We start from the raw sequence: 23,437 nt of genomic DNA, 5'->3' as shown, positions 1-23,437 counted from the left end.
TAAGGAAGGTAAAAAGCATTGCGGGAAAGCGAGTGAAACATATAGAGCACAATTCTGACTGCAAGACAAGAATTGTGACACTGCACTTTTTTTTTTTAAGCATGTTGGAACGAGACTAGGCTGCGGTGAGAGACCAATTGACTGGCAACAATTCACTTAGGATCTCACAAGGGGGCCAGTTTTTGAACAAAGAGGAGCCCATAAATTCATAACATAAGTGATGAGTAACCCGGAGAAAAGGTCACTTATGAAAAAGAACATGCCAGTCAAGGAGATAAATTTTTTACCTAAGCACAATTTTTTGATTTATTCAATTGAGGCTCCCAAAATTTGAGAAATTTTGAGGGTGCCAACAGAGTGCACTGTGATGCATTTGAACTTGTATATGATGATATAGATTAATCACTATTACAAGGAGAATCACATGCGAGGGAATAGTTTTTCCCTTGTTCATTTATAATTCAAATTGCATTGTAAGATTCTAATTTGCATTTAAAAATTTCCAGTGATAACTAAACAATATTCTTGTTTATAAAATTGACTATTGAAATTTCACTTATTTTCTGCACTTGCTGATTGTCACTTAAGATTCTTTGGGAAGTTCTCACTTTACCTTTGATACTCTATTTGCATTTTGTTTGTAATAGTTAATTTTCTTAAATTTTAGGATTCTCTCTGATAAACATTGGAATCACATGTGAGGAATGAGTGTCATGCAGTGGTTAATTATGTTAATTACACTCAGATATATGTTGGTGGCTTGTGTCTAGTTAAAGTTCTTAAATACAGTATTTTGAATACTACATGCAAGATTGTATGATCTGTCATATGTTGTTTTTTGCAGTTTCCTCGTTATTGTGAGTGTGAAGTGGTGGGCTTTCTTTGGCAACGTGAATTTTGTGCATACTAGTTCCAACTTATGGCTCAACCTAGCAGAAAAGTAAGTGTGACAAATGGTGGAAAGTTATTTGTTTCATCTTTTTCTAAATACTGGAGACTTCTTAATCTTTACTCATGCAAGTTGTGGTTGTTTATCAGTAGGTCGCATACCTACATATCCTTGGTCTAATGATCTGTTTCAAATTTTTACTACTTGTATTGATATTTACAGGTCAACGGAGTCGATAATACATTTCGAAGGAAATGGGACCGAGATGAGTACCTTGAGCGTGCACGCAAACGAGAAGTATGTTTGTATTCATTATTCCCTTTCAAAATATGGATGTGTGGTATTAATTTTTATTTAAAGGCTTTTTTAATGTTTAAGATTGATTTATAACACAGTTGTAAAACTGGTGTGCAGGAGGAGGAAGATGGAAATTTCAAAGCTAAAGGTCTTTATTTGAATAAGTGATTAACTACAAAATGATTCCATGTTTCCTTCCCATTCCCAATTTTTCTTCAAATTTCTTATTTCTTAAAATAAAATACTAGCATAACTTGCATAAATGACATTGCTATTTCTTATGGTTTGCATATGATATATGGACTGTTTTCAACAAATCAATCCATGAATAAATTGTGCTTTTGCAGCTAAAGTTCCTGCTGTGCAAAGAAAACCGTTGAAGTATAGAGATTATGAAGTTGATCTAGTTTCTCGCTTAGGTAAAACACAGGTAAATCATTAATCCATGGATAAAGTGCAACTTTGTAGCCAAATTTATCTTTCTGCATAGAAACCATTTGAAATGTTGAGACTTTAAAGTTGGTCTTAGTTTAATGTTTTATGTTTTGCTTTAGTTGTGATGGCAGCAATCTCTCTTTTCATTTTTTTAGTTTTCTTGTTAGGCCACTTCTATCCGTGTATGCCAAGGGTGCTGGTTGTGGTTGTCTGCACTTCGCCACAGCATAATGTGCAACTCTATTACCTTGTGTTTTCTTGTATTTGAGCTCTCTTTGTACATGCCTTTCAATTACAGGCAGATTATCATCTAGGGTATACATGTCCTTGCCACTCTTTTGATCTGTTCATTTTTTTGGTGTTGCCTTTTAATCTTACATAATTTTGTTTGTGGTTTTAATGTGCATGAACTGTTTATGTGCAATGCCTTGTATGGCCAGATTTGACTTATTTGGTTAAATTCTTTCCTGCTTGCAAAATATTGACCATGTTTTTTTCTATGCAGGTTGTCACTCCAGTTGCCCCTTTAAGCCAGCAGGTGTGTATTTTTTTTTCTTTGTTCATCCCTGGAAGAGTTTAAGGAATTATAATATTTACAATATAAAGTTCTATTTGTTCTACTGGAATATTCCTGATTCATGAAGTACACTTTTGACATTCATTGTTGTTGGCTAATCCTAAATCCCTAAGCTTGATCTGGTTGGGGTCCGAATGAGATATTCATGCTGAAAGTCATATGTTGTAGAATAACTAAAATTCTCTTCTCAATATGTAATTTCCTGAAGAGATTGTTTGCATTCTTTCTTGAGTACAGTAAATTGGATGCCAAGCTTGAGTCTTATAATTTATTCAAGTGGACTACAAATTTAGATTTTGCGATCTATCTGCCTGAAATGAGTTGATGCTCAATTTGGACCTGAAACTATTTATACTTGACTCCAACATTAAAACAATGCAGGTTATTTCTGAAAACTTGCTTGAAGTGAATTAGAATGAATTATAATTATAAACTATTCATGAATAATATTGGAAAAACTTATAGAAACAACAATGTAATGGAAAAACATTGATTAAATTCACCAATATCACTGATATACGTGGTGTTAAACATAGATTGGGAAATGCCACCATAAGCAAAGAGGAAAAGTATACATGGAGCATGGCAGGACACGTGGAAATATATGGCAAGATGCTCTAATTTTAATTTTGCCTTATTTGGAGCTCATTTGATCAACTTACTGTGGAAATACAGTAGACTGTACTTTGCCTTTTAAGGAGTAAAACTGATAAACTGGAGAATTCTACATGGAGGATAGATGCTCCTCTGAGTCTAGTTTCATCTCCATTTTGCATCATCTAATTTTGACATCATATGAAAAAGTTATGCCACCATTATTAACACATACTGGTCAGGATTGTTCCACTATGGTTTGGAGTGGTCAATGGAATTCTGATTTGAAACCTAGTGGAAAGATGAAATAAAGTGTAGGAACCTTTCCATGACATCTGATCTTGTAATTATGAAGTTATGGTTACCGTGTCATTGTCCACAGTTTTGCTCAACTTGTAAACCATACATTACCCGTAGGCTTTTGTTGCTTCCTCCTTATTTTAGAGTAGGACGAATTTTGCAGTTGATGTTGATATTCACTAATTTTACCCAATCTTTGTTGAGTGGATCTTATATGTTGAGCATCTTACATTTCACTACTTTGCACTTCATTTTCATTTCAGGCTGGATATTACTGCAGTGTTTGTGAATGCGTAGTGAAAGATTCAGCAAACTATTTGGACCACATAAATGGGAAAAAGCGTAAGTTTCAGATTTCTGATCAGATCTTATAAAAATATTTCCAAAATTTTGGGGGCTGTCATTTGTCCGACTTTGTAGTATTATGGTACAATGAAATGATCCTTATCTTTTTCTTAACAGATCAAAGGGCATTGGGTATGTCGATGCGAGTTGAAAGGGCATCTTTGGAACAGGTAAATACTTAGAACATAGGGCATTCCCATGCGGATTTGAATATGGGTAAATGATTTATTTCACATGTTCTAGTTAGAAAAATATTATTCTCAAATGTATATGGAAATAAATATTGTTTTATGAGGTTAAAGCACTTTCTTTTTTAAAATTATAAATGTAATGATTCTCCTTTTTGAGGATTGATGTGAAGGTAAGAATGCTGATTGTCCTCAATTTTAATTCTTTTTCCCACTGGCCTCTTATCACTGCTTCACCTAGATATTGCATCTTAGAGTCTAGACATTGGAATGCTTGTTATCCATTGTTCTCTCATCATTACTCCACCTAGGTATGACATCTTAGACAACAATGAAGCATATGTAAGAGGACAGAGAAAAATCTGAATATCACAGAAAGCCTTGAGTTTTATTACAGCTTAATAAAATAGTTTCTTCGCTCTAATTTGAAGGGCCCATCTATGTTAATGGAATCTTGTACGTTCTTAGTGAATAGAGAGTATGCAATGCTGTGAGAGTTTGTGGCATGCAAACCGAGAGTCTTGGAAAGACAATTCATAAATGATCTCCAGGGTCAATACATTAAATGGAAATGCCTGTTGACATGCTTTCAAAAATTAGTTCAGAAATCTCAGTCAAAAGGTAAGGAAAGTGTTACTGTTGAAATTTTTACTTTCATCACCTATAATTAATTATAATATCTGCATTCTAGCTGACCATCTATATCATGTCAAGTCTAGGGACCCAAGACCCCTTGAGGGTGGCCAGACTAGAGATGCTCAAACTATGTGCAAGGAATGTATTATCTCTGAGTAATCTCATGCAAACCTCAATGGCTCTGGTAGTAGAAAGGTAGCTGTTGAATACCATTCTCCTATATTAGAATTATGAGATTATTTCACCAGGTTTTAATTTTGAAACATTTATCTGGACATCGCCGTCTTGAATACTTTTATTTTACCATATTCTTCTTAGCTAGCTCCTTTATTTGCTGAAAAACCAGCTTTCTTATTTTGTCCTTCTAGCAGTTGTTCAAGGAAAGAATTAGAATTTATGGTTATTAGTGCTGCTTCTTCCAATAAACTTTTGGATATCTAATTTGATCAAATTTTCTTGGACCATTTGTTGATGAATCAAATGGGTTTCATCTGAAGGGCGCCACTACCAACAGTGTGAATATTTACAAAAGAATTATTTAAAAATTGCTGACAACATTTATTTCAAAGATGCTAGAAATAGAATAATAAAAGACTAGAAGGTCTAGAGGATTTGATTCTGTTATTGAGAAGAATATTAACAAATTTGAATTGCACTGTTAAGACTTGGAATTGAGATTTGGTTTGCCGTAAGTCAACTTAAAAAGATGCTACCTAATAAATCTTGAGGGTGACCAAGATAGTTATGCATACATTATGCACAAGAAGTGTAATGATGTATTTGAGCAATTTCAAAACCTCAAAAGAAGTGTAATGATGTATTTGAGCAATTTCAAAACGTCAAAAGAAGTGTAATGATGTATTTGAGTAACTTCAAAACCTCAAATCAGCCTGGCATCATGAGGGTAGCTATTGAAGGCCATTCAACCACATTGTCTTTAGCTAGCTACTTATTAGCCTAAAAAGCCAGCATGATAAAGTTTTTGGCCTATAGTAGTATTGAAGTAGTTACGATTGAAATATGTGATTATTAGTGCTGCTGTTTCTAATAAACCTTCAAGCTCCCAACTTGTACAAGAATTTTTGATCCTTTTTTTTGAAGATAAATGGGGCTTCAAGTTAAGGAACTCTTTCTGAACAGCCTCATAAAGCCTAAAAAGCCAGCAGGCTTAAGTTTTTGACCTATAGTATCTGTAGGAGTTACGATTGAAATATGTGGTTATCATTGTGGCTGCTTCTAATAAACCTTCAAGCTACCAACTTTTACAAGAATCCTTAATCATTTTTTTGATAGATCAAATGAGCCTTCAATTTAAGGCTGTCCCTCCCAACAGCCTCATACAGCCTAAAAAGACATCAGGCTTAAGCTTTTAGCCTATAGTAGTTGTTGGAGTTAAAATTGAAGAATGCCATTATTAGTGCTACTGCTTCGAATAAACCTTCAAGCTCCCAATTTTTTCAAGAATCTTTGATCATTTTTTTGTTAGTTCTAATGGGGCTTCAATTTAGTGCCCTCCCTTCCGACACCCTTAGTAACTCCAAAAATAACAGCTACAACATAGCCAAAGATCTTTATTTCAAAACGGCTAGAAATGGGCTAATAAGAAAAGGACAATTGTTTGCAAACTATCATTGAGAAGATTATATAAAATCCTAAATACGCAATCAGAACCGAGATTTGGGGTTTCCATGTTCCAACTCAAAGATGCTTACTGATAACCCTGGAGTTTAATCATCATTACACAACAGTGTTTCTTCCCATCTTGTCAAAGAACTGATTATGTATCTTATCATAACTTTTTCCTACTTGACTGGTAGGGAGAGGACCTTTAGAGCTGTTGGTAACACTAAAGCTGTAGGTAAACTATAAATTAAGAGATGTACAATGGGACTAAAAACAAGGTGAAAGGTTCCCGATAAGGAGGGAAAAATTCATGTGAAAATGCTAGTCAATTTAAATTCATATTTTATTTTCAATTTGATGTGCAATCTCTAGCTGCCTGAGCTGAAAGCTTCCAAGGCAATCGACAGTGGACTGATGCTTTACTTATTTCTTCAAAGCTTTAATATCTGAATTGATACAAGAGGATGAATCTCGCCCTTAATCAACCTCAACTGCAACTTATTTGCATGTTGCTTCTGGACATTGTAGTACCACGGTTTTGCGTTACTTCTCCCAACTTCTGATTGGATTAGTCACTGCCTTGCAGAACCGAGAGTCCAGGCTCATATCAGCTTTGGTGTTTAGCATTCCAACACAGTCTACAACTGCAGCAGTCTTTGGCAGTCCATCTAGAGGACTGATTCTTTCTTGCTCATAGCTTACTAAAAATATTTATGGGCAACTTTTCTCTTATTTTTAGCATGAGCCCTAACAGGATTCTCTTGACTTCTGCTGATATTTGATCTCCAAACCCTTTGCCTTTGCCCCTAGCTGCCAAAAAAACATTTCAAAGGAAGCCTCCTCTAGGTTCCGTGTGAACCTGCTATCTGCCCTTTAGATGGATACTTCTGCTCCTGGCACCATACTTGGTCATTAGTTCCTTAGCTTAGACCAACTTAGACTGAAATATTGTGCTCTTTTGAACCTCCATTTGCAGGATAGCAAAATTGACATTCTAAGTGACTGCAACTGTGAAATCTTTCAAGGAAGTCTAAATAAACCAATTTAAAATTTTAAACCAAGGTGAACTACACATCAAAGATCTAGTATCAGAAGCCTAGTTCCACTGACTTATGGTTTTTATTGTTCATTAGATATAAAGCTCTATTGCTATCTTCTAGAAAATGGTGAACAATATCTCTTGGAAGTGATTTATAGGACTTCTAACATATTATATGATAGTTTTTATTTTGCAATTTGGAAGCTTCCCAACTAGGGAAGGGAAACCATACCCAAAAGGACAGCAATTTTGTAAGTCCTTCAAGAATTCTAAAATAACATATTATGGAAAGCTCAAAGGTGACAACCCAAAAATGAAACCAAGTGGTAAGAACAGTGTTACAAGACTTGGACTTGGCAGCTAGGCTTGGCCAAGATGTGGCAAATTGAAAAAACCATCAAATATAAAGAATTTTTGAAACTTCTTTCACACACCCTTTTATAAATGAACTTTAAAGACACAATAAACTAATCAAATAGAAGCTGCTTTGATCTCATACACAAGTATACATCGATCATATAAGTATAACAGTGGATTTAAGGAAACAACATTATTAGATATATAAATTTTGTTAAAGTGTTTAGAGTGTTAAAAACTCATGAATTATGATATCCATGGCATCAAAAACAAAAATTACATGGAGTCATGAACTATGGTAAAAAGGAGCTTGTATCCCTCAGCTCAGCTTGTATCCCTCAGCTCAGCATTACTAGTTTTACGTGGAGTCATTCACTCATATCTCAGACATGCTTGTAAATGCTGCTACAGCCTTAGGAGCATTACTTAGGGTAGGGTTCAACTTAGCAAACTAGAAGTACAAATGTAATTTAATTATAAAAAATTTAACTGGAAAGAAGTTGAAAAACAAAAAATATTCTCTTCCATTCAACATGGCCCAAAAAGATTTCAATTGTTTTGTTTTTCAAAACTAGAGCAGGGATTTGGGAGTAGTACCACCAATGGATTTGAAGGGCAGAGTCCCTTGTGAGGGCCTAAGTTTATCACTTTTAACTATCCTCGAGAAGTCCTCCAAACCCTTCAAAAAATGTTTGACTTTCATGCTTTTATGTTTAGGCATTTTCAAAGTTCTGTGCCTTTTTTTCTTGATTCCCATTGAGCTTGTTGAGTATAACATCTAGACTCACCCAATACCCAAGTCGTGAGTTCTTGGGCCTTGTTTCGATGAGTCCTGGCTAGTCTTGTAACCATGGACTGTAAGACACATGGAAACGATGTAGAATCAACTAGGTTTTCAAGCTTCAAACCCATACTGACTGAAATATGGCTTTATTTGCTATTGGATTAGCACTGCTTAATTATGGTGTCTCAGAACACAGTATTTGATGTCTCTTTGAAGTGATTTAAGAGGACATCAAGTTCTTGACTTCTATGATAAATAAAGGGGTGCAAAACAAAATTCATTGCCTTTAGAAGCACCATCCCAGATGGTTCACTTTCTACTCTACTGCAATTGTTCTGTAATTGTACCTTTTGATGACATGCAATAATAGATTATTAGCTTCAGGGAAGGAAAATAATTTTATTTTACCAAGTGAAGCAAACTAATTTTCCCCAAGCAATTTTTTATTACAATTTTTTGAAATTTGTATCTTTTATGTAGTAAATTATTATTGCTTCCTTCCAAATTTTCTGTTTCCTTTCAGTGTACATGCATATCATAATATTTCACTTTTTAAGGGACCTTTTGCTTCATCAGGTCCAACAACGGTTTGAATCTCTGAAGAAAAGGAAGGTTTTTAGCAGCTTTACTGAACAAGGTGAACTTTCACACAAATTTTAAACCTAATATGTAAATAAGCACACATGTGCTACATACTTTCAGAATCTTTCTTACGAGGCATATGTTTCTTCATTACTGTTTTGTATACAGAGAATCATGCTTATATTTGCAGTTACTTGGAAACTGAGACGTTGTAAGCTCTGTATGCTTGATTAGGATTTTGAGTTTGGCAAATATGGAGAGGGGAACCCATACAATTTCCAGCATCTTTTATTGCTCTTCCCATCCTTATCTTTCTGAACTGGTCTGTTAGCCAATATTGGCAGATTTGGATGATAGGATACTGAAACAGCAGCAAGAGGAGGAAGAAAGAAAACGACAGAGGAGGGAGAGGAAAAAGGAAAAGAAGGTATATATGGAACTCGTGTATTTTATATTAAGCTAGCGTGTGAAGAACAGAGTCTTGTTTCTATCTGTTTATTGCATATTTTCCGGTTTGAAAGTACTTAAACAAACCAAATTGTCCACAAATCTTTTATTCTGGAGATGCATTAATCTCCTTCCTTTGAAATCGTGTCTTGTTTTTATCTGACACAGAAAGAAAAAGCCTTAGAGGAAGATCTTGATGACTGTGATCAGGATGTGGCAGCAATGAGTGGCTTTGGTGGATTTGGGTCATCAAAAAAATAAACTAAATTATTTTTATTTTTTTCAATAAAAGTAGATTATTGCACTAAACTTTTTTTATTAATATTTTTTATTTTTTACACAGGATTCAAAGAGCATACAAGAGGAAAGAACCTTGGGAAGAAAACCTCCGGTCACAGCTCATAAAATAAACCTATAATATCTAACGGATCAATTTATACACCCCGCCCAAAACCACATACAAAATGCGGGCACAACACATATAATATCAGTTTTGCATAGAGCCCATATGACAATTTGCCAAAAAAACCCATCGGATGATTTCAAATGTAGACTCCATAGCTTCTATCAACGGAAGAAGACAAAATTTTCCAAAGCCCTGTGCCAAATCCCATGAGCCAAAAACCTTCCTGTTAAAAAAGAAAGTATCAAAAAACCTTTGGAAAAACACTACTATATCAAATACCATGACCTTGAACTCTTCTCTAGACAACAAACATGAATACTTGAAATGAAAGGGAAAGCGTGAATAATTATCATCATAAAATTTTACATCGACGTTACTCAAGAAAATCATATGACTATTGTTGCAAACCTTCCCATACCCTAGAAGGAATTTCCTCAAAACCCACCTCTCGCTGATTAGCATTTCTATCAATGGCTAAATTTGCCAAATAATTTGCAATCTTATTAACTTCTCTGTAACAATGGGATACCAAGAAAGATTCAAACAATTCTAATTTTTGTAAAATGGGATCAATTATATACTACAAATTCCAACAATTCGATTTCTTTTTCATAACACATTGAATAATCACCATAGAATCACCTTCAATTATTAAGTCCTTAATTCTCAAAGAGATTGTCATATCCAATCCAAAAGACAAAGCATGAAATTCCGCATAATTGTTAGTTTTAAAACCAATAACATGACACTTAGCTCGAATAAAATTTGCATTAAACTAAATTATTTTCATCATTGATATAAAAATGATTTTTAAGGACACTAGGGTAACACTCATTACATATCAGTGATGTATTATTGAGGGCACATATCAAGGCATGATGTAGAAGCAGATTAATTGCACATTTAATTCCTGTATACAACTTGCTTATGCAATTTGATGAGACTTGTATAAGCTATTAAAAATTAACAAATATTACAACCTAGCTTAGAATGATTACTGTAATTTTAACTCAAATGTTTATCTTTTCATATATGGCACCATGTTGTGATTTGAGACATTTCTTTTGCATTTCTTTAGATTGTATATCATGTTCGGTTGATACAGTTTTGCCATGTTGCCCCTTGTAATCCAAGTTCTTTACTGCAGTTTGCTATTTTCTTGGATGGCTGGTGTTGCATACAGTATTTACAACACATAGATAACAACCTTAAGATAATGTGGGGAATTCCATGAGTGTATCTGGAATTAGCCTTCTAAAAGAACAAGATAGAGAATGAAAGAAATTACATAGGTCGGTTGAATTCCAGTGTACAGAATATTACAATTGCTAATCAAGAGTATAAAGGGCAATTCAATAACCAAAATAAAGTACTTGAAACTAAAATTAGTTGTTCAGGAATTTTCAAGGCTGTAGTCTCTTAAGCACTCCTACTTGGTTAATGGAACTCCTTTGCCTGGTAAGATTATTTTCTCACCAACATATATTATTTTTTAACTGTATCTGCTCAAACCTCATGTAAAAGCTCAAGAAAATTTAGCACAGTTCTTCTACAACCTTAAGAAAATTTGACCATGGAGAAAGAAAATCTTAAGGATCTGTATGTTTATTCAAAACCCATTTTGATGTGGGTGTGTAGGTAACTTCTTTAACAGATTATAATTTTTTAACTGTTGAATTGTAGGGGACCAAGCGCTGATGGGTGTTAAGCCTTTAACGTCTGCATGTTCATGTTAGGTAGCCCCGTTTAGCACAGCGTATTGATCCCAAATATCAACAAATAACATTCTAGCTGCTTCTTTTCTTGTAATAATCTTCTTCCATAGATTTAGTATTGCAATTTTTTCTAAATCTATTTACTTTGACAAATAGTCATGTCTGTGTTTCTCATAGGCAAAGGAGCTGGAAACTCGTGTCCCTCAGATGCTGTATCCATGCATGCCCAAAAAACCTTGATCTCTAATCGGCATAAATCTTCTCAAATTTAATTTAAAAAAATTACATTCTTGTAATTTAAAATACAAAGAGATATATAAACAAAACCTACACTAAATGAGAAAGACAAATGAATTTTTTTTCTATTTTAGCAACTCATTTTTTTGCGTTATCTTCAAGTGCAACTCTACTAATTTTACATATTATAAATTGTTAAATCAATTTATAATTATTTATGTGGCAATTATGTGTTCATATTCTTTTGGAAGAATGAAAATCTCCTTAATAATTTAGAAAAGTGTGTTAAATGTATATATATGTGATTTTTATGAATGTTGTATCTAGCCGTATCCATATTGGAGGTCTTAAAAAATAGCCTTTTTTTTTTTGTATGTGACACCGTATCTGTTTTTGTATCTATATCCATATCCGTGCAACTTTGCTCATGGGTAGTCCTACAAAATCAGTAGGAATAACTTTTTCATTGCTTGAAGATACGTAAAGAAGCATATGTAATCCTTCCTTTCTTATTATAGATTCCCTAGTATGACATAATTTGCTTTATCAACACCCAAAAAATATGTCACTCTAGAGGTATATGCCTCTCTCAAGTAGAAGCCTTTATGTCCTTGGCACACATAGTTTCCCCAACCTATAAAGTTAACATATGAAGTCCTCTTTGCTTTTGACAACTCCTTGAGCTTGCAACTCTTTACACTTCTCACCAAAATCCTCGTCTGGGGCATATTTCTCCTTCTAAGCTTCTTTTTCAAAAGGCTCTAGTTGGGTCACCATAGCTATAACTAAACTTGGTTTTGAGCTTGTGGCCTAGTTAGCATATCCACCATTGTGCATCATTTATAACATTGAATGTTGCAACTTACTTTGGACTTGCAAATATTGTAGAGGTTGGTGGTCAATATATACAATAGTTTCTTCGTCAAATAATTAATGCTTCAATTTCTTAATAACTTTATCTAATGTATATAATTATTTATCATATATTATAAAATTCTTAACACCAAATGAAAAAATCTTTGAATGATAACAAATGAGCTTACCTCCTTATAATAAGATAGCATTGGTACCCTATTCACTTCCATTAATTTATACCTATAGGGGTTGCTACAAATTAAATAGATCAAATATAGTAACATGACTAATTTTATGTTAAAACCAAAGAAGCAATAGTCAGGAAAAAACCCCGATTATTCCTGATTAATTGGCAATCGGTGCTACTCTTGATTAATTCCCCCCAAAAATTGAAAAAATCGTTGATCGATTGTTTGCCGATTTTCAACGATTTTTTTCAATTTTAATCGCCAAAAAAACACGATTAATCGCGTTGCGCGAAAGCGCGCAAAAAATAAATGCTGTGAAAACCCTAAAATGTCTGCAAAATTCAATAAATAGCCATCTTTTTTCAAGGTTACTCACTTAGCTCGTGGCTAAGGGTTAAGAGGCGAAGTTGCGCGACAGAGGGCATTACCGACGACTTCATTTTCTGAGGTATTTACAATAGTATAAGTGTCTAATTTTTGATAAATAGTCATCTTTCTGCTAAATAATTGTATATATACTATAAGAATTGTATATAGTATATACAATATATAATTCTTACTATATTTCTTATTACTTATTTCTTATACAATATGTAAGTAGAATTATATACTATATGTATGTATTTCTTATATTCTATGTATGTATGTATGTATGGAAATGCCCTAATATATTAAAAAAATGTAGTTTTTATTATTTTTTTTGGAAATTTTTACGTTTTTTTCATTTTTTGTATAGCCTATTTTTTCCCATTTTTTCCCAATTTTATGAAAAAATCTTATACTTTTGTTTTGCCAATTAATTCCCCAAACGACTAATGCTTCCTTGGTTTCAACAATTCAAATGTTTCATCGTGTTCTCCATGATTGCAATTTTGTTTAAAGGTGGGGCCATAAAAGAAAAGATTGTGTATACTAATTCATGTGGCAATGCTTTGTTTAGACCGGTTTATGATCGCTTCTACCTCAAGGGAATCTACTCTCAACTCTTCCCCTTTGACCACATGTGTATACCAACCACTTTGCTAAACTTTATTTCTTCATATTGCATGAAAACTATTTTCCTTTTAGAGGTTGCAATATTTTTTTTAATACGAATGAGATGTTCTTCCCATATTGCATTAAAAATCAAAATATCCTCTTATACACAATCACATGATTTGACAAAAACACGTTATTCATCACTCTCATGAAAGTAGTTGATACATTTACATAATCGAAAAGGAAGAACTAACTAGGGGAAGAGCACCAATAGATAAAATAGTTCCAATAACTGTCACCTTATTGTCATGTTGACCCCCAATAGCCGTCATAGTGAAAACACCATTAATAAATTTATTTTGTACCAATAGCCGATCATTTTTTGTAATTAATTGGCCCATTTGTGCACAACTATTGGAATATTTGTCCCATTTGTGTACCACTATTGCAACATTTGTGCACCACTATTGGGACATTTGTCAACAAGTACTAGCGATTTTGAGTTGACGGTTATTGGAACATCTTTAGTTAAGTATCAGGTGACACTTTGAAATGTGTACTTTTTGACCTTTGTGTGCATAACTGATTCCACAACGTGCATTGCTACTACCTAGAAGCCAGATCAATAGCTATAATCAGTTAAGTCACATATGAAGACAACTAAAAAAAAAAATCAAAATCCGATGTACCGTTTAGGATCTGTGGGTGCGTGAAGTTAGCTATGATGGCTACTGGTGCTCTTCCCTTATTCATAGAGACTTTTTTTTGTTTTGAAAGTAATCTTCTAAGTTCCCTCCTTTATATAGGACTTGTTAATGCCTAGGTTTGAGATACAACTTAGCGAAATATTTAGCTTTTTAAAGTTGGTCCAGCAAATCAACAATTCTTGAAAGTAGATTTTTTTTTTTATGGTCTATGCACATCCTCCAAGAGACATCTTTATTTCATACCATAATAATAAAAAATTGCATGGTGAAGTAGTTGACTAAAAGACTGATTGCTTTAATAGCTCTTGAAGTTGTTTATTAACTTTCTGGCTTTATTAAAATAATTCTAAATACAAGCTCATATTTGGTAGAGGAAATTCATTTAGGAATCAAATCTCATGTTCCGCCTCTTTTATTGGTGGGAATACTGATGCTAAGCATGCCAATGATTGGGTTCTTGTATTATCCAAAAATAGTTTCTTGTCATTTTTAGAGTTGCTATTATTTTTGGAAGTTTGGAGGGTGTATATAGAATTGTGAAAAGTGTGGCACAAAGTTTCAAGTACAATTCTATTTTAGAGTATCAAAGTATTTGAATTTTTTTTATGGCAACATAAAATTGGTTTGTTGGGACAATGTGTCTCAACCTTGTTTGCACATCACTGTCCTTGTTAGAGTAGTGTAGGAAGCATTTCTACATACCCTTCTTCCTTTCATAGTTGGGAGTGGTAGTGTTGTCACACCAAGAATTGATGATTTGAAGAAGTTTAAACCCTCACAATATTGTTTGGGACCTCATTAATCACTATGGGTTGGTGTTAGACCCAAACAATATTGTGAGGATGAAGTTTATGGGTTGGTGTGAGACCCAACTCTAATTTGACATTTTCTATTAGTTTTCATCCTATAACTTTTCTAGAGGGCAAGTTTGTTGAGACCACTCCTACATCACTTCTAGAAATCTAGTTTGGTGTTGACATTAAAGGATGAAAGTATATCACCTTATTGACCAATGAGAAGTTTTAACTTGTTTGGAGTTGAGGAAGACATTTAATGTAATTCATTTTTCATATGGAAAGTCATCCCCATTCATTTGGATTATATATCGGAATTTTCTAAGGAGGTATACACACATGAATTGTACACACATAAATATGTATCTAGACACATTTAAACATGTGTATTTAGATAATATATACATGTGTTTATATATACATACATATGTACACACAAACACACATACATATATACACAATATATGTGTGTGTATGTATGTATATGTATATTTATATATACATATACATATGTGTGTATGTCTATACACATATACATACATTGTAATGCCTCTCCTTCACCTGGCTGATGCGATACCCGCGATAGGTTCGCTGAGGCCATTGAAGGGTGTTCAGGATTTTGATTAGGACGTTAGACATTATGAGGACTCATGTTATCTGTTGGTTGCACGGATGATGGTGTAGAGTTCACCCTTGAGCTGACACCTGTTCCATTTTAGTAGACTTGATCGGATCTTTATTTTGAGCGATGGGTATGATATATATGATTAGACATAAATGATGCGTGGAGGTTATTTTGGGTTTCCATGTGTATCTTATTGATGATTGTAGACATACATTGCATGATTTCATGTTCCCTGATAATAACGAGTATGCTCATGTTTAGTTACGACTTTATGTGATGTAGATGTTAATATGATGATGATTGATTTTTATGTGTATTTAGATATGATTAGACATACATGATGCGTGGAGGTTATTCTAGTTTTCCATGTGTATCTTATTGATGATTGTAGATATACATTGCATGATTTCATGTTTCCTGATAATAATGAGTATGCTCATGTTTAGTTACGACTTTATGTGATGTAGATGTTAATATGATGATGATTGATTTCTATGTGTATTTATGTTGAAATTGGTGTATAGACGAATAATGTTAGCATTTCAATTTATCATGTACTTTGATAGATTTTACTGATTTTGCTTTATTGTGTAATGGATATGCTAACCGTAGTTCGATATGCTATGTGTTTATAGTATGGTTATTGTGTGACTGTTTGCATGGGGGAATCAACGTCACGTCACTCATTGCGAGTGGGACGTGTCGTTACGAAATTCCTCCACTTGTCTGCTATGAATATGTATATGTGTATGTATGCACATGTATCATTTTGTGGTTGCAGGTTTGTAGGCACTAAGGCATTCATTCCTCCCGGGCAATCGAGTATGAGCTCCCCTGGCTCAATAGGTGCGAGCGTGCCTCTTCCCAATGACAAATATGTGGTTGGAGGTGTCGTTGGTTCCCTACCCACACTCTAGGTCTAGGTTTGTCATTGAGTTATTGTCGTCAGTCTTGGCAAAATTCGCTATGTCGTCATTGCCATCGGGATTTGTGAGTATGTGGCATGGTGAGTTTGATTATTTAGTCTATTTAATCTATTTAATTGTGGCTATCAAATTATAGTGATAGATTGCTTATTCAATTTCGATCCATTATTTAAAATATTGTTGAGGTTATTAATCGTGATCTATTGAATTGAGGTAGCGATTTGATTATTTAATTTGCGATAATGAATTGTCGCAATTGAGTGATTATTTAATAATAATAATAATAGTTTTTAATTTTTAATAATGATAGTGTTATTTTAAATTACTGAGATTTAATGATTTTGATTATTTACTTGGCGATTAATAGTTGGTGATATTTTGTCACTTGGATATATTTGATATTTAATTATTTAACGATTGTTGAGGCTTTATTTAACATTTAATGTTTATAGCTTGATTTACTAATTGTGTTTATTTATTCTATTTGCTTTACTAATTTTATTTATTTAACGATTGAATCCAATCTTTATTTAATTTATTGTTGCGGGGTTTTGATTATTTAATTAATTATCCTTTCGATTTATTAAATGAAGTTATTTTATATAGTTGCTATAATTATTTTAGGAATAACTTTATTGGGGGAAAACCATTGTGCTTGGGGTATTTGTTTTCGGAGAGAAGACGGTTGTTGTGTTGCTAGAGGCTGAAGGAATTTTCTTCTTCAAGGATTCCTACCATAACATTGGAAGGAGGTTGGTTACCTTCTATTTCCTTGGTTGTGTTTTCAGATTTGATTATTGTGTCTCTTCTTGTGCCTGGATTGTTTGAAAAATCTGAGTAGAAGAGGGTTATTTGGCTAATGCTTTTACTGTTGTTGAAATTGGAATCCCTGTTGTGAAAATAGAGAGATTTGGAGTTCAAATGAATGGGGGTACATAATATTGGCTTTCTCTGCTGAATATTTATCTAGGAATCTTGTTTGTGAAAATCACTGTGATTATTACTTGTCTTCTCTTAAACCTAGAGCTCTACTTGTTAAATTGTTTGAGATTGTGGTTCGAAACCCTTATTAAATCTGAGGTTGTGCATTGTTATCATATGTTATTTAAATTTTGATTGGACATGGCTATGAGCCAACACCCACATTTTGAGGGGGGTGTTATCTTGTTGTGCCGCCCCCTCTGTTTCTTTTATTTGTTGTCGTGTTTAACCCCTGTCGCCCCCCCTTTTTTTTTTTGGCATTACTTCTACCCACAATGTGGGCTAGCTGTGCAAACCACCCACATCGTGGGCTTGGGACACATCCCTCCCCATCCATGTCATGGTGGTGGCTTTCACCACCCACGACATGGTGGGGGGGGGTGCATCAACACCACGACACAAGTGTTGTGGTCCTCCTCCTCTGCATGGTATGGTTGCAGGGTATCACTAATTGAGGGGTGCCTTGCTGGCATAAAATAATAAACCTCTTCCCAATTAAATGAATGCTGAAGAATTGCTTTGTTGGGGGTATAGCAGATTTGAACAACCATTCGATGGGTTATTACCATTGTCGCCTCGAGTTCTATATGTGTAGTTTTGCCTGAGTAGAATTGAACAAGGTAATGGTGTATGGTGTATTAGTAGAGAAAATGTATGTTTTATTATTTGGAATGTTGTTGTATTTGTTGACGATTCGGATTAGCCAATGTGTATGAGTTTAGATTGTGTATGCAACAGATGATTGTGTTTGGATCTTCTCTTCTTTCACTTGGACCAATCGTGGTTTATATGGATCTTTTGCTTATGGTTAGTAAGATTTTGTTGATGACAGCAGTAGATTTCCGGATTGCTTACGTTTTATCTGTTGTGTGAGTTAATGTTTTGTTGGGCTAAGGAGTCTTTATGTCATTTTGTGGAGTCCATCTGTGTCTTGGAGAGGGCCTGCGAGTTATAACATAGGCTAAGCGTGACATGTTTGCTGCCCCAACTTGTTTTGTTGTTATTCATTGCGGTAGTCATATTGGAAATTGTCTTGACCTATTTGGTTTCCGGAGGCCGCTTGTTTGAATTGTATTTTTAAATAAGGTTTAAATCAATTCGGTGCCATGGTTGATTGTGAGTTCATTTGGTCAATCAGATAATTCCCTTATGATGATTTCGCCATGAGGATGGCTTGTTTATGCTATTGATTTTATGACAGCAAGTGTGAAGACCTATTGGGTTATCTTGTACTAGGTCGCAATAGTAATACAGCTTGGTTTATGCTTCCTTTTGGTCAAGAGGCTTGTCTCTTTTCTTGAATATTGGCGTTTGGTCATTTTGAGTATGTATCTATGAATGGTTTGGTAGTTTGTTGTTGTTGTGTTTCAAATTTACTTATTGAATTTAGAGCCTCTTGTAGAATTGCTTATGGCTCCATGTAAAGGGAGTGGGCTCCTTTACGACACCTGGGGGTCATGAGAGATGGATTATCATGAGGCTCCTTGTAAGGATGCATGAAATCTAGACCTCTTAGGCATAGGGGAGTTTACCATATTATAATCAAGTGATAACTAATTAATGAATGGGTATGGGTAGTTAGACAATTAAAAAAAAGGATAATAAAATTTATAGTGCCTCATGACTCAGTCCTAGGGAGGATGTTTTAGGCTGAGCATGAGAAGACCGTGGAGACAGTAAGTCAATCTCCCTTGGTCTCTCAAAGGTTGAGATGGCTTTGCATGCCCATAGGCTAGTGCCTTGTTCTTGGTTTGGCATGTGATGACACTCCCTTGTACATGTGTTCCCCTTATGTTTCCACTTTTGCATTTTGTATTGATGTTGTGTCGGCCTCTGGAATTTCTTGATCATTGTTTACTTTCATTGTGTGTGTGAAAGACTCTTGGTGATATTCCCTTGGTAAAAGCGTCAACCTAGGTTTAGTCTGTGAGTTGGGATCTAGCGTCATCTCCTAGCTCGGGGGGTTGGTTCCTTGTAGGTTCCACATTGGTCGGGTGGTTCGAGCTTTTTGCCATTGGGGTTTTTCCCTCCTTGTTGGTGTACTTCTTCATGCGTGGACTTGGGCCCTCCGTTGTGATGGCCATGGACTCTAGAGCAGATTTATGTATTGGAAACTTCATGATCACTGAGATGTTCTTATTATGTAATAGCAACATTTATTGTGCATCCATGTCTACACTATAGACTAAAACTTCTGGTGGATTCTTTGTAAGGCATTGTTATGTAAGATTGGAAGTTTGATCATGATTATGTATTTATTGTTCAAGTATGTAAAAAACATTGTAAATATGATGAGAATTATAATGTAAATTGTCGTGATTATGTTGTAACGAGATTAGTAGTTAGATCAGAAATAAAGCATTATGTGACATCCATGTGTTAATTAATAATGGTACAGATATGAACATGTGATAAAAAAAGAAGGTTGCCTTGGTTACTTTTATTATGTCATTCTTAACAATGGGAAGAACTAGTGAATAGGAGATGTACTTTTATGTAATTATTAATGCAACATAGTTAGATGGTAGATTCTTGTTTGAGACACTTAGACTTGATTAATGAAAACTAAACAAAAGATCTCATTAAGCTATCAATGAAAAAGCAAGAAAAAATGAGAGTCAATGGTGACATTAGTAAGAATCATAAAGTCTAAATCAGCCATAAGGCTGAAAATCAAAATGAAGCTTAGAGGAATAACATCATTAAGAACATGCATGGATATGCATGCATTAATAAGATGGCTGCAATCAAACAATTAATGTGTAGACAATGTCAACATACGTACAAAAGCATAAGTAAGCTAGCATGTATGTTTTCTTATGATAGCACTAAATAGTATGTCATATAAATAATGCACTATGTGTGTGGGTAGCAATAGAAACAATATCATCATGGTAGTAGTAGTTCATACTTATCATGTTAAGGCATAAGTGTGAGAGGTCAGTGGGTATGCATTGATTTATGTGCAAGATTGAGATTAAATGATGTCATGATTTAGATGGTCATGGAACTTAAGACCTTGTATTGTGAGATAGATCATCAAGTTAAATGCATTATACTCATAGGTGGGAAATGATCATGTCAAAACTAAGGATAGGTATCCATTAGTAGTATGCATATGATAGTAGCTTCTTATTTAATGGCATACACTAGAAAGTATATGGGTATCCATGTATTAGATAAGTCAAGGCACGTTGGAAACATTATGTATATGTGAATGTAGGTTTGTAGAAATGTATGGTTTGGTTCCCAGAATAAGATAGTGTCAAAAGGAGTTTATCTCATATTTGATTATGTAGTTGCTAAGAATTTTGGACAATAGATTGCATTATGGAATTAGAGGGTAGCATATGTAGCATACCCTTGTGTGGAGACTTTATGGTAGAGAAATCATTAGGTATATATAAGTATGATCATCATAGTTGTAAATCTAATGTGTGGACTAAGAATCATAAAGTTAATAGTGAACTAAGTGGTGACATCAATATGCCCTAGGGAACTATTGAGATAATGTAAACATGGTTCCACCTGCGTTAAGAACTAATCTCAACAAACAATAGTTAACACCTAACACTAATGGTGAAACTAGTTGAACCAACTCATGTACACATTGCCTAATTCGGTAACGGAAACTTAACATAGTAAACAAAAAACAAATTATCCCCCTCTTTTAGGTTAGTTGTTGTAAGTTTCCCTAGGGTTTGTTGGTGAGTGCCACATACACACACACATGTGTGTGTGTGTATGCATATATGTGTGTGTATGTATGTGTATGCGTATTGGGGGAAAATAGGGTTTACAAGTTTATGGATGTCAACAAGGAATTACAAAGTAGGTCTCATTGTCAACATGGACCTAATTAAAGGAGCATTGAGGAGGTAAAATGCTTTCCACAGTTGCCAATTTTTCATCGTTTTGTGGTGATTTAGAGAAGAAGACATAGGAAGCTCAACAAGAGCTGAAGAAGTTAAGTGAATATTTTGATCCTGTTAATGATTTAGTGATCAATTTTGGTAGATCTGTAGTAGATTTACAACATAAGTTGAAGGTATGTGAAGCTGAGCAGGTTAAAAGGACAACTTCTTTACAAGAGTTACAGACTCAGTTGATTCCTAAGTTGGAAATTTTGCAGACAGGCTACAAGGAAACAAGGCAATTTTGTCAACACCAGAGATGAGTACATTACATGTCATAAAAGAACTTGCCTACCAAGTCAAGAATCGTAGTGAGATCATTGCTACACTTTTGGAGACATGGGAGAATGACTTGACAGTCATGAAGACACATTTTGCTGACATTTTTCTAAAAATGACATTGTAATATTTTGAACTCCTATACATTTGATAATGGAAATTATAATGTATTTACTTACCTTTGTCATTGTTGTCAAAGGGGGAGTAGTATGTCAGTCAGAATTTTGTAAAGGGGTAGTAGTAAATTTTTGTAATAGCATGTAATTGCTAAGGGGGACTTTTGGTTTGAGTCTTGATTGTTGTATTGTGACACTTAGACAAAAAAAAATTTCCTAAGTGTTGTCATCAATGCCAAAGGGGGAGATTGTTGGCTTGATGATGATATGATGTAATAGGTTGATTGATGACTTGTTTTGTGTTGTCATTGATGGCAACCAAGTTTTGTTAGTCATCTAAGTCATTTAGTCTAACCGGTAGAGTCAAACCGGTAGAGGAAGCAGTTATACAATGAATCAGTAAATAGGGATAGTGTTATGATCAAGCGACTGGTACGGTAGATTGGTGATGTGTTAGATGTTGCGGTTTGGAATGTATGTTCATGGGATTGGCAGGAGTCTATGACCGGAACCACATCAACAAATTTGAAGTTTAGGGCGAGTTATGATGTATTGAGCAGTGAGTCAGGAAGAGCAGTTAATCAGTAGACTTAATGTTTTATTTTTGAGTTATGATGTTTGTGGTCGACATGAGTAAAGTGTAATGTGCAAGATTGTCTAAATACATTGCACCTAGGAAATTGTTCCAAGGATATTAGCCAACTTAGCAGACTTGTTTATAAAAAGGTGAATATTGTGTGATGATGTATGAGATGAAGGATCTACAATGAGAATTTGATTGTGTGGTGTACGGTGAAGCTCTGTATTAATGTTTATTCAGCGCTAGAAGCAGAACTGAAGCGGATCTATCAGGAACAAAGGTGCTATATGTAGATCATTTACCTGTTGTTCCCTAACAGTTGCAACAATATTAAAATCCCTTAACCGAGTAGGTCCTAACAGGCCTGATCTTGTAAATCCCTTCATCGGGTGACTCATTAACTTGGGTTTAAATCCTTTGGCAAGGTGACTCCTAACAGGGTCTTCTCTTAATCGAGCATTATTATAAAACTCCTAACTAGGCTAGGCCTTTAACAAGGCGCATTTCGAAAGAGTGCATATTTTTGTGGGTGCTAATTCCCACTGTGGTTTTTCCCCTTTGGGTTTGCATATGTGATTATCTTTCTTGCATGATCATTGATTTTGAAGTTGATTAAAGTGGTGATCAGATTTATATTGTTTTTATTTGCACTGATTCACCCCCCCTCTCAGTGCCTTATAAGTTTATCAATTGGTATCAGAGCCTAATTCCCTTAAGGCTTAATGCCTTGGGAAGGATCCTTAAGGCTATCATGGGGGATATGAGTTATATAGAGATTTCTAACCGACTTGCAAAATCTGAAGAAGACCTAGGTGAACTGAGAGTTAAGTACAAAGCTTCATTGGCTAAGAGAAGAGAGTTGGTTGAACAATTGTTTGAACTTAGTGAAAATAGTTCATCTGAGGAAGAAAACATTGATGCATTGGCTAATGAAGTAGAAAAGTTGAATGATGAGAAATCAAATATGAGGAGAGAGTTGGAAGCCCTTACCATCAGGATGAGTCAAGATTTGGAAGCCTGAAGAACTGTTGAAGGCAGGATCA

At 34.5% G+C, this 23,437-nt stretch overlaps 1 protein-coding gene across 1 annotated transcript; it reads left to right on the top strand.

Moving 5' to 3' along the window:
- The first annotated feature begins 677 nt into the window (after nucleotides 1-677).
- LOC131041452 (uncharacterized) lies at nucleotides 678-11,446 on the top strand. The gene is made up of 10 exons (XM_057974568.2): nucleotides 678-940; nucleotides 1,112-1,186; nucleotides 1,304-1,334; nucleotides 1,534-1,616; nucleotides 2,127-2,159; nucleotides 3,356-3,434; nucleotides 3,555-3,607; nucleotides 8,641-8,701; nucleotides 8,991-9,073; nucleotides 9,262-11,446. Exons 1-10 carry the CDS (start codon nucleotides 920-922, stop codon nucleotides 9,352-9,354), a joined length of 612 nt encoding a protein of 203 aa, XP_057830551.1. The 5' UTR covers nucleotides 678-919; the 3' UTR covers nucleotides 9,355-11,446.
- Nucleotides 11,447-23,437: the final 11,991 nt, after the last annotated feature.

The sequence above is a fragment of the Cryptomeria japonica genome, chromosome 7 (genome assembly GCF_030272615.1).
Source record: "Cryptomeria japonica chromosome 7, Sugi_1.0, whole genome shotgun sequence".
NCBI lineage: Eukaryota > Viridiplantae > Streptophyta > Pinopsida > Cupressales > Cupressaceae > Cryptomeria > Cryptomeria japonica.
The sequence above is the reverse complement of the archived record's forward strand: the minus strand, read 5'-3'. Positions and strand labels throughout refer to the sequence as shown.

Coding starts and splice junctions, on each gene's coding strand:
- LOC131041452 (XM_057974568.2), top strand. CDS start 920: ATGGCTCAACCTAGCAGAAAA. Junction 941..1,111: donor TGGCTCAACCTAGCAGAAAA/GTAAGTGTGACA, acceptor TGATATTTACAG/GTCAACGGAGTCGATAATAC. Junction 8,702..8,990: donor TAGCAGCTTTACTGAACAAG/GTGAACTTTCAC, acceptor CAATATTGGCAG/ATTTGGATGATAGGATACTG.